This window comes from Colossoma macropomum, unplaced genomic scaffold (genome assembly GCF_904425465.1).
Source record: "Colossoma macropomum unplaced genomic scaffold, Colossoma_macropomum, whole genome shotgun sequence".
NCBI lineage: Eukaryota > Metazoa > Chordata > Actinopteri > Characiformes > Serrasalmidae > Colossoma > Colossoma macropomum.
Window position 1 is genome coordinate 19,306,108 of NW_023494793.1, and position 12,227 is coordinate 19,318,334.

The window sequence follows — 12,227 nt, forward strand, 5'->3', positions numbered from 1 at the left end:
ACTGCTGCACCATTTAAGGTGGAACGGGAAAATTCAAGCAAGAACCTGGTGAATAGCTGACCCAGCTTCGTATCACCAATGAATTAGCGGTGGGCGATAGTAAATAATTGTCTTATACCCCCTCTTTTAAAGGATATGATGCCCTAAATGTAACAATGAGGTTGCTGAACTTTTCCCTTCTCTGCTATCACCCCTATACTATATCCCTGCAGAACAGGAGGCAGCAGTTTTAGGACCGCAATTCCAGGACGATATGTTTTTGCGACACTGCCCCCTAGCGAAGTGAACGACCAATGCTCCTTCCTGTCTACTTAACTACTTACAGTTTTAAAGGCTTTTTCCACCCAAATACTACTACTTTATCTAACTTATAGTTTTAAAGGCTTATTCCACCCAAATACTACTTTCTCAGAATTAAACTTGTTTATTAAGAGTTGCATTTTGTGTAATTGTGTAAAAATAAAGATACAATCAATTGCACTAAATCTCAACCAGATATTTGAGACACAAGAAAGGCTTTGGTGCCATAATATTTATTTAATATATCAACAATAACAACCAACAAGATTCAACAAGTAAGATATAATCCCTCCTCAATCACACACACAAAAAAAGCAAATGGGTTAAAAAGGGACATTTAAAACTGGGATGGTTTCTCAACGACTCCTGCAAGAGAGAGAGATGCGTGAAAACCTAATGTTATTGACATTTGATGTTTCAATTTCAATACTCAAACCCCACTTTGTGAATTAGGTTACAACAGTACCTACCAATGGAATCGTCTCCCTTCTTTCTTCAATTGTTTATCTGTCACTGTTAAATTCCTCCACTTCACTGAAATAGTAAAAAGACAACACAATCACTGCTCGCTTAACAGAAATAACTTTAAAAAATTAATTGACATTACAACTTTTTAATTTAAAGCATTATTTTATGGCATTATGTAAAAACAATTACATTCTCTACTCTTACCTGTGGTGATAAACTGGAGCACAGAAGAAGACCTGCTCAGCCTGCTGCAAGGATACATTCTTCAGCACAGCTAGGCCATATATGATGGCCTACCAAAGGAAAAAGGATCATTTTTAACAATATTTTTTATATATACGGTTATACCAATACAGAATACAGAACAGCAAGTCTTTGTACATAGGTCTGTAAACACCTTTTAAAAAATAATGACTATTAAGAATGAACACAAACGTATAGTGGGGTAAACAGACAGTCAGGACAGTTTAATTAGTAAGATTACTGAACTTAATTAAAATGGTAGAACAGTAAGTATTAAGTATTTACACTGAAGACTGTAGTGGACAGATGTAACTATATTATACGGACATTCTTTTATCGTCTTTTGAGTTCTAATTAATGTGCTGGGTAGAATTAATTATCATAACCATTACGGTAATAATTTGTATATGATACCTGGCTAGCTAGGCTTGCCAAAACGGCGCTACGGTTTCAAAAAGCAGGCTAACAGTTCGTTTTGAAGCAATCTATCATAAGCTAACAGATATCTGTGTATAGTGCCTTGCCTATATAGTTTGCTAGTTAACGTTAACTTTGCGGTCTAATTCAAAACACCAGAACGTTTTAACGTTAATTACATAAAACCTGATTCACGTTCTGTACTCACACTCCGACTGTCATCATCCATCTTTTCCACGTGTTAAATGCGGTCCTTATATCCATTTCGCTAGGGAGCAGTATCGCAAAAAACATGGTCCTGGAATTGCGGTCCTGGAACTGCTGCCTCCTGTTCTGCAATCAGACCCTACTCGCTATCACTGAAGTCGGGCCGGGTCGCCTACAGAGCACCGCTAGTAACCTGTTAATGAAGCGACGTTTTTTTTTATTTTAATTTGAGGGTTGTCCCATTTCGTAGGGCAAGATTTCAACAACTAGGGTGACACTCGAGAACAAAGGGTATAGGTAAAAAGAAGAAATGGGATTGGGCCTAAATTGACTGTATGTTTCTGGAAGCATGTCAACTCTTTATGTTTTGCCACAGCTAAGAAGTTAGCTAACCACAACTATTACACTTTGACTTCCCGAGACAAATAACACTCCGGGTCTAACTGTACGTTAACTGCCCTGCTAGAAAACCCAGCATAGACCAGCACGGTTGGTCACCTGCAAAACCAGCCAATGTTTTGTTTTGGATGCTGGTATGCTGGTCAACCAGCATAACTATACTGGTTGACCAGCTAAACCTGCATCAGACCAGCACTAGACCAGCGTGGAATTCATTATTCAAATTTTATTGCTTTATTTGTACATATGTCCATTTCTATTTGTATTTTACAAAGGAAGTGAATGCTTCCTCAGCATATTGTGTAATAATGACAATAACACTAACAATCCTCTTTTATTTCTGCTCTAAAAAATCTCATTAGCTCATCACGTAAGTCCATTCCTGATGTAAATTAGAGGTGTTGGAGTAGGGAAACTGTCTGAAGTATACAGTGCTAATAGCAATGAATGTGATACGTGATCCTGTGATAAGAGCAAATATATAATTTAATCATTTCAGCTCTTAATGCTGCCCAATTTGTCAAAAAGATGCGTGATGGTTTTTTAATCCCTTCTGCATTGCAGGTGGTACCACATCTTTTTAAGTGCTAAGTAAATCACGTAAACTGTGCAATTTTGCAAAGATAGTATATCTGTCAGGATTATATGTAGTAGCTTCATGCTCAGTTTTGGATAAGACTTGTTTTTTAGTATAGTCTCACTTTTTGACGGAATCTCATGTTTTGGCCAAAACTCATTGTCATAAAAAATGGAAGCAAAAAGTAGAGAAGGATGAAAACGTTAGGTTGAACAGTATCCTGCACAGTGCCATATATGTATTACAAGTGTCATAAAGTTAGAGTATTTTGACACTTTGATGCATAAGGCATAATTAAAATGAACCAAAATATGATGTTATTACTGCAAATACTGTAAACAAGAATGGTGATGAAGATATATGAATTATTTTATAATTTGTAAGGCACTTTGATTATTTTTAGCTGCATATATCTTTGTTGTGGGACAGCACTGTAACAAACAGAAGCACGGAAAGTGGGGTTGCTATGGTGTCAGTGGTATGAAAGCTGTGTAGTATTAAAATGTCAGTATTATTGTTTTAATGCTGCTTCTGTTCTTGCTCAGAAATATATGAATTCAGTCCCATAATGGCTGCTTCTTTTCTCTTTTCAGAAAATTTTCTTTTTCATATTAAGACATAAATAAATATTCAAACAAACTTTGTGATCTGTCAAGTGCACAGTTCCATAAAATTCACACAATGCACAAATACAACAAATCAAAACATGATTTACAGGCAATGTGTGCTGAGTATAAAGCCTATACACTACACATTCCTTCCTTCAAAAGAATTCTTCATTATTTTTTTTAACTTGAGAAAACTTCCAAAAAAGTTCGTCATTCAGAAGGTCCTGAAGAGGCACACCCCTGAATGAGCTGTAAAATTATCTTTGAAGTGCACAGAGTCGTCTGTCAGAGCATTCAGGATTCAACTGATTAGTGTACAGCAGTCTATGAGCATCACCCTGATGCACAAAAGCTCTTTGACAGGACTGCTGTCGGCCTCCAAAAGTCAAATGCGTTGTTGGCTTTCCATAAGACTTCCATTAGAGCTGTCTCAATCCTCTTCTTTTTCCTGCCAGCTGCTACCTCAGACGCTTTGGAATCTCGACCTTGAAGACATCAAGTAGTGTTTGTTGTGGGGGAGTGGGGAAAGAAAAGACAGAAAGATATTTAACACCTTGATTTGTTAATCCAAGATATCAAGATGAGAGTTCTTGGAAAGTCCATAGTCAGATGCTTCATGGTATGTTTGTACAGGTTAAACAAAGATTTACATCAATAACTGCTTGCTCAGTTTTTTTGATATGCAATCCTGAGACAGTCTTCTGTCGCCACATTTCTGCTCAAACAGTTCATTCATATACACTGATTTTGTTTGTCTTATTTGTTCCATTTATCAATATATGCTAATTCTACTTTTCCCTGCAAAAAAAGTAAACTCTGGACAAAGTGAGAAGGAGATGTCACTTTTCATTCCAAACTAGGGAATTTTAACAGCTCCTAATACAACTGCCACTCAGCAGCCTCTGGATAACAGCACGTTAAGGAGTTTGTTTGATCATTTGAAAACAGCTGTAGACTATGAATGAATGAGTAATGTACTTTTACATGGTGTAAATGCGCTAAGCTTTTCCCCATATGGAGCAGGACTATCAATGCACCATATGACCATTATGTTGCATCCTACTGAAAATGCTGTATATAGTTTGCTACAAAAACACTACTAGAACTTCACTAATACATTATTATAATAACAATTACAGAAGAACTACACATGAATTAGAGGGTGCATTATACAGAGATCATTTTGATATTGAGTAGGAGTGTAACAATACATTGAGGCTGTTTACACCTTGCATCAGCATGTGTTTTCAGTGATCGGATCACATTTGGATCACTCAAACCACTTCCGGACGTGGCCAGAGATGGATCTTGACTACATTCAAGGTTTTTTGTTAGCAATATTATGTATCATTTTATTTTCAATAAAACCTTAGTCCAACCTTAGTAAAACTGAAATGACATGTGTGTTAATGTGCTTTTTACGCAGGAAAGCAAAATGGGATCTGGTCACAGCAGGAATGTGTTTCAGAAAAAACTGTATCTGGCCAAAATATACCCAGATAATATTTCAGACATGAAACACATGTTAACGCAAGGTGTAAACAAAGCTAATTGTGACACATCACAAAGCAAAAATCTGACAGTGTGCATTGTGCTTCATCTAATGAAACCCAGGCCAGCACACTCAGTGTCATCCACCACACTCCCTGCCTCAAGCCTGCCATATTCCGGCTCTAGTTTCTTTCGTGCATACCTGTCAACTTAATCCTAATAAAAATGTGGAGGAGGATGAGAGAAACTGTATAATTTGATTAAAAATATGAGCCAACACTCCCCAGTCCCCCCTGCGCTGAATTTTTCACTTTCATTGTTTAGGACTATAATTACACTTTCTTTCTAATTATTACTGGCATTGCTTAAAAATATGTTTGCCAGTCTTATTTATTCATTTATTTGCTCAGTCAGTGACAGATACTGAGCACTGAACTCAATATTAATCTCAACTGACCAGAAATCTGTGCATGTTTATTTGTCCTGAATGCTGTATTGGTCAGTAATGCTGGGCGGAGTAATCCAAATTCATTCCAGTCATTCCAGTCCAGTTTGGGTTGTTACTGTGATGACGCACCAGAATGTGAATTTTGAAAATGTAAGAACTTACACATTTACACTACTTAATGCTGCAGCAAAGGCCAAAAAAGTGAGTCTCAAGGATAAACCTTAACATTTGACAGCATTGTTGTAGTATACAGTCATGTTTCTTCCTCATTCAAAATACTGTGTAAACCCAGTATCATGCCAAAAAATCAAACATTGAGCTCCACATCCCATTAGACCCCTAGTTCAGAGGCATTTCACATGGCCATGACAATTTCTTACCTTTTTGAGTGTATTCATGCTGCTGTTCCTGATGGAGTCCAGCAGCTGATCTCTGGAGCTTTTCTCTGTTCCACGGCCTGAGACTCTGCTGCTGTCTTGTTTGCGATTTGAGACAGGGGTCAGCGACCTCCGCAGGGCCTGAACATCCAGTGCTGGAGCAAGGGGGTGCAGGGGGAGCAGGGGGAGCAGGGGGAGGTGGAAGTCCTGGGCTTGGCTCCTTTGTGATTCTACCTTTCTTACCTGGAGTATTAGAGGACAGGGGGCTAGGTGAGGGCTTGGCTGTGGGGGCTGTGGCAGGATTGTTAAATTTGGAAACTTTTGCTAATATGGATTCCTTCTTCTCAACATGGTTGGGCTTCGGTATTCCTTTAAGCTTGGGTGTTTCAAGTAAAACCTCCTTCTTTTTCTCTCCACTAGGTGGAGCTGGCTTAGATTCAGTTTCCTGTTTGGCGAGTCGTTGTGCTTCTAAACGTTTCTGACGCTGTCGGTCCATATTACGACTCAGGATGTTGGTCATGGTCATCCTCGGCCCAGCTAGCTCAAAGTGATACCCCAGCTTGAGTAATGAAGTATTTTCCCGTAGAATCTTAGCCATCTCCATCTCTGTCTTCCCTCCACAGATGTGTCTCTGGTTGTGAAAGCGAAGCTGTGTGAGTGTAGTGTTGTGCTGCACAGACTCGATGATAGCTAGAATGCCTTTGCCGGTGAGATGGTTGGAATCCAGATTGATTTCAGTCAACGTAGAGTTGTTTCGTAAGGTACTGGCAATGGCAAAGGCTACATGATCGTCTGCTCTTGTGTTAGCGAGTGCGAACGTTTTAATATGAGTGTTGCTGCGAAGTCCCTCAGCAAACTGGATCAGTGTGTCTGTTTTAATAACATCTGAGTTGTTGATGTTGAGTTCAGTGAGCTCAGGGTCATCACTGCGGACCTGCTCCAAGAGGTCATCAAACATACTGGAACCAGTATCGCTGTCCAAATAATCCTCTTCGTCGTCATCCTCATCATCATCCTCAGTTTTCATAGACTGGTCGTCTCCACTAGCACAGTTCTCTCTGTATTGAGTTTCAGCTTTTCTCACTACTTCTTTATCCTTATCTTTCCCTCGCTCTCGCTCTTTCACTGTCTCTTTCTCTCTGTATTGAGTTTCAGCTTCTTTCACTACTTCTTTATCCTTATCTTTCCCTCGCTCTTTCGCTGTCTCTTTCCCTCTGTAGTGAGTTTCAGCTTTTCTCAATACTTCTTTATCCTTATCTTTCCCTCGCTCTCGCTCTTTCGCTGTCTCTTTCTCTCTCTCCGGCTCTTTCTTTCTCTCCTTCCATCTGTCTCGCTCTTTCTCTCTCCCTTCCAACTTCTCATGCTCTTTCTCTCTCTCCTTCTCTATCCCTGTTTTGGTTGTATCTCTCTGAGAAAACAGTCTCCTTTTCTCATTGTTCTTCTCCTGTTCCCTTTCCTTCTTTTCTTCCACCACACGGTTTTCCATGTCTTTCTGCCTGCTCCTCCTTTCTCCCACTCTGCTGGCTTCTGTTTGGCTCTTTGGCTCCTCCAGCTTGGATACTAGGCCTTTTGTTCTACTCTCTCCTCTTTTCTCCACATCCTTCTCTTTTTCTTTCGTCCCTCTGGCTTCTGCTTCTTGATTCCCCTGTAGCTTGGATATTAAACCCTTGGTTCTTGAGTTTTCTCCCCTCTTGCTCTCGTCCTTTTTCTCCTTCTCTCTGCTATCTTCTTTTTTCTCTTGTAGCTTGGAGATTAGGTCCAAAGTCTTGCTGCTACTTCGCTCTTTCTTAGAGGCTTCCTTTTGTTTTTCTTTTTCATTTTCTGCTTCTCTTTTTATCTTCCCTTCATCCATCTTCTCTTTTTCTTTCTCCTTTTCAAGAAATTCTGCATTTTTGTTAGACTCTTTGAAGCCATCTTCTCTTATCTTCTCTTCAGGCTTGAAATTTTTGTCCACGGGTTTTTCTTCTTGACTCTTTTCCTTTCCATTCACTGCCTCATCCAAGTCTGATGCCTCGCGGCTTCGCGACCTGGAGAAGCTTCGCTGCTCTCTGCTCCTCATCCTTCTGAGCCGGTTCCGTCTGCGGCCTTCACCCTTCGACTCCCCCTGAGGCACAGAAACACAATAGAAATGATCAGTAATCACACGTGCATGACTAATAGATTAATGGAGCAAACAGCTTCTTTTTCATTAGTTTTTCAACAAATGTTTGGTGGTAAGTCCTTTAATGGTAAGCGCCGTCTCTGAGCTCACTTGGCTCATCATGATGCACAACTTGGCTATATATTATTGTAGCCTACACTTAAAATGCCCTCTGTGAGTTTACAAAAGCTAGGCATCTTTCTAAAGGTCAACATCACACAAGAAGCAATATGTCTAATGTGATCACAGATTTTAGCTGGTTCTAGCTGAATGCAGAGAGCTATTTTTAGTCTCCATTAGAAGGGAATGAGCTGGGGAGATTTGTGTGCCATTGTTTGAAGATGTCTAAGAACTCTCAGACATGCCCTTATAAGGCAGCAAGGCACGGAACACTCACGCCTGGAATTCCACCTACCAGAGTTCTAGAACATCTGGCTACGTTCTAATCATTTTCCCTTCCAAAGACACAGCAGTTCTGCTCCAACGTCATTCCCATAAAGCAGTGAATGAAGCCATCTCTGACTTCTTACTGAAACTAGTCTGTTTAACCTTAAAAAAGTATTCAATTATTTGAGAGTATTTGAGAAAGCCTTTAAAAATTACAGCACTCTGTAGTTGCAAAGGACACAGAGAGCTCTATCCATATGGCAGTTCTGCACATACAGAACAAAAGTATCAGCCCGTACCTTTAGAATATGCCATTTTAAATGTAAATCTATTGCCTGCTACCAACTGGCAGCAACAAGTTTGTTTCGTTTGGTTGTTTGTAGAACATTAAACATTAAATGTTTATGTTGACAACGACTGTCATAACAGCAGCTCATCGGTCATTGTGGCTGGATATTTCTGCTAAGTAATACAGAGGACAAGGCTGCTTAGCAACCTTAAAGTAAAAGTGAGCCAACACCTGAGTGTGCTTGCATGTGCAGGAGCCAGTCTTGCCTTGCCTGAATGCATTTCAAGCAAACAACTCATTTTCTCATTAGAATTTAACCATTTCAATGGCCAGGACCCACCGGCAGGCCCAAAGTATTATTACACACTTCTATAACCTAAGAATAGCTCAGCGATTTTGCACTTAAGTCCCTGTAGTTACTGAATAATAAGGCTTAGCATCTAATAAGCCTGGGATTTTAAAGGTTAAACAGAGTCCTTAGTGTGTACCGCATTACTCAAGGCTTTAGCTGCACCTGTTAAACCCTGTAGCACTCAACTCCTGCTCTCCATTAGTACAAACACAGGCACAGCGCATATTTGGGGGAAGAGATGTGCTACTGAAGCAGTACTATGAAGCATGTCTCAGTTAGGCAGGGTTAGCTAATTCTGGAGCTGAGATAAGCTTAACTCAAAGCTGTTTCCACAGTTGAGCTATAGTATCCTAAGTTGAACCTGTCACTTCCCTTCTAGGCAGATATGATTCCTTAAAAAATGAGTTTTAAAGTGGAGCACATACTGTTCTATTGTAACAAGACATTTCTAAAGTGTTTGTTTGCTTTAGGTTAACGAAGGCTCATGTGGGATCCACAGCTTCAGCGTGAGGGTGGAAACTCCACTCTGAGCCAGATCCATGTTTACCGCAGTGTAAACACAACAGAGTCGCTGAGAGCTAAACTAGGCCTCTGGGTCGCCTTCAAGCAGAGGCATGACACATTTATAGGATTTCCCCTCTAAGGACAGTTTGCACTTTCTTCTATGCGGTATGTGAAAATAAGGATGCTTTGGGGAAATGAAATCCCATCAGCCATAAACAGCAACACTCACAACTTCAGTTTGTTCAGTTCTGTGCTGCTTTGGTAAGAGCCAAAAACTGGATTACCTTGAAGGATGGGGCTAAAAATACACTTCCAGGATTTGAAAGTCACATCTGTGAGCCTTTAGAATGTTCAGAGTGCTGCTGTGACCAAGTCAAAACAACTTGAATGGAAAGAGAAGGCTTTAAAATGATAAGGAATAAGCCAACAAATGTGCAATTCATTCTTTGCGGAGATTGGAGAAAAAAGAAACTATTGGAATATGCTATACTGGTTTTGTGGCTGCCCACCACTAAAGCATGACTGTTACGTGGTGCTAGCTGTCTCCTATGTGGACCATCTGCCGGCTGTAAGCACAGTGTTGATAAGGAGGATTGCAATAGCATTCCAGGCATCCCTGGCTAACTGATCTACACCAGGCCCAGCGCTCCACGATTCTCTGGCTGGAGTGCATTCTGTGTTCAGTGTCTCCTTAGCAGCCTTGTAAACTCTGCACTTCGCTTAAGCTCTGCTTGTCCTGGCACTCACAGACATAGACCCATCCTCCATGCAGAGCTGCTGAGTGAAGCTGGGTTTTGCACCTGCACAGATCAGTAAAGGATCTGAACAGATGTCCCCTGGCCCTGAAAGCCAGAGGAGTCGTTATAGAAAGTTGAGTAATGTGATGACATGACAGAAAGACAAGTAGGCAAGAACTGACAAATTGCAAGATTTCTTGGTTTAACACAACAACTCTGTGGTTTAACTGGGTAATCCAAATGTCAGAACAGTCTCAGGAGGAATGCCCTCCTCCTATTGGACAGTCTTGGCTTTTGGATCAAGTTATCTGGCTAACTGAGGAATCCCTCTATATGAAATACTCCCTGTTCTGTAAAGTAGGGATGTGCAACTGGAATTGTAGCATTATCAGCAGATAGTTGCTTTAAAAATGCATCGCACAGATGTTTTAGATTTGACATTCCAAACTGATATCTGACGACATATTTACTGTACAGCTTAAGAGCAGAACATTTAAGTGATGCTGGGGTAACATACTAAAATGGATTGTATTCATTTCATTCAATTTGTAACTCTCTATAAATAAATGTTAGATTTAATGCGTTTATGCATCAGCATTGGCAGATATATGCACAAAAAACATCAAATACCAGCATCAACCCAAAACTGAGTGAATCTCATGATCATGAATCTCATGATCAATGAGAGTGAGTTCTTTGAACAATAATCTATGTTTCACATTCTGTTAACTAATATATGAAGTTCAGTGAACTTTTAACTCAACTAGGTTGCTTACTTTTGAAGTTAAATCATTTTTTCGGTGTACATTTAAGGCTACAAATCTAATCAAGTGAATCTATTCAGAAGGTGTAGTGCAGGGGTCACCAATTCCTGTCCTGGAGGGCCCGAGCAGAGTTTGGTGATTTCTAGGGGTGCTTTATTTTGCATAGGGACATGCTGCAATGTTTTGTTTTGAAATAAAATTTCAAATTCAACTGTGTAGTAGCACTGGGCGATATGGCAAAAATGTAATATCATGATACTTCAGAAAGTTTGCAGTACACTACGTTACGGTATACATCTTTTTTGACATCTGAAAAACTAGAAAAAATTGTTCCGCATATAAAAAATATGACCAAAAACTATGAATACAATGATTTGTATTTAATATTTCATGTACTAAATCCAACAAAACAGGACTACTTATGCTCTCTTTGCAATCAAACAAGCAGTTGGGGAGTGTTTTAACTACTGACAATATCCACGATTGTCAAAAAAGCATATTATGACATAATTTGATGTAATTTATCACGATAATGATAAATATTGTCATATCGCCCAGCCCTACTGTGTAGTATATAATAAGAGCTATACAGAATCAATACTTTCAACCCAAAAAATAATGTAAAATCTATTTGATTCCTGACCTCAGAACCCCAAAGCATGTTTTGTTGCACCCATAATATATCCTGTGATTCAATTAATTATCAGTATTAGCTGGTATGGTCTCCAACCAGTGCTGGACCCTAAGTCCTCCAGAACTGGAACAGATGACCCCATGCAGTCTAATGCATTACAGTTACTTCTGTATTAACCCTGATGAAAAGAAACAACTCAGACCAGCATACCAGCAGCCAAAACACAACATGTGCAGATTTTCCTGCAAAGACTTCACCTCAAACGACAGTTCCCTCTCGATGAGCTTCTTCGTCTCCCGCTCGCAGTAGTCCAGCATGGCCTCTCGGTCATAACCCCTGGTGGGCTGCTTCTCCGTCTGGTTCTTCTGCCTGAGACCCACCGGCACGTTTGGGTCTGGGTCTATGAGAAGCATCTCCCGCTCCAACTCCTCCACCTCGTCGGGTGAGAGGGTGGCCAGCAGGCGCTCAATGTCCGCGTCCTCGCTCACCTGAGGATCCGGGGTCCTCCTCGACATGACGGGAAAGTCTCTTTTATGATTGCTTAGTCTTCTCAGGAGTGACTCGGTGTGTCAGAGCTCACATAACCACCGCCAGACTCTCCGCTCTGAGTCTTCTCTGAGGCGCTGAGCTGTGCGCACGCGCGCATCTGTCCGTCAGCAGCAGCGACTCGAGCGCCAAGACATTCCAGCAGCGCGCATCAGCGCATGCCCAAATCCGGACGGAGAGCAACAACAGGCTTAGTGACTGGAGTATTCTTTAAAGTTTACCTCGGCTCAGTGGTCGGGAGCTGGACCACCACACACGGTTTAAACAGGTGAAAAAACAAATAATAATAATAAAAAAGATATCTTACCTGATTTCCCGTTATTCCCCGTAAAAAGTGAC

General features: G+C 40.5%; 1 protein-coding gene across 1 annotated transcript; it reads right to left on the bottom strand.

Annotated features, from left to right (window-relative positions):
* Positions 1-1,845: 1,845 nt before the first annotated feature.
* Positions 1,846-11,969, bottom strand: LOC118813411 (leiomodin-1). The gene is made up of 3 exons (XM_036578731.1): positions 11,600-11,969; positions 5,539-7,639; positions 1,846-3,704 (listed from the first exon to the last, which is right to left on the bottom strand). The coding sequence occupies exons 1-3, from the start codon at positions 11,855-11,857 to the stop codon at positions 3,553-3,555; spliced, it is 2,511 nt and encodes an 836-aa protein (XP_036434624.1). The 5' UTR covers positions 11,858-11,969; the 3' UTR covers positions 1,846-3,552.
* Between the last annotated feature and the right edge of the window lie 258 nt (positions 11,970-12,227).

Excerpts from the sequence above, each read along its gene's own strand:
- LOC118813411 (XM_036578731.1), bottom strand. The coding sequence starts at position 11,857 with ATGTCGAGGAGGACCCCGGATCCTCAGGTGAGCGAGGACGCGGACATT. Across the intron at positions 7,640-11,599 it reads AGAGGGAACTGTCGTTTGAG|GGGGAGTCGAAGGGTGAAGG; the intron begins GTGAAGTCTTTG and ends TCTGTGCCTCAG. Across the intron at positions 3,705-5,538 it reads GCATGAATACACTCAAAAAG|GTCGAGATTCCAAAGCGTCT; the intron begins GTAAGAAATTGT and ends GATGTCTTCAAG.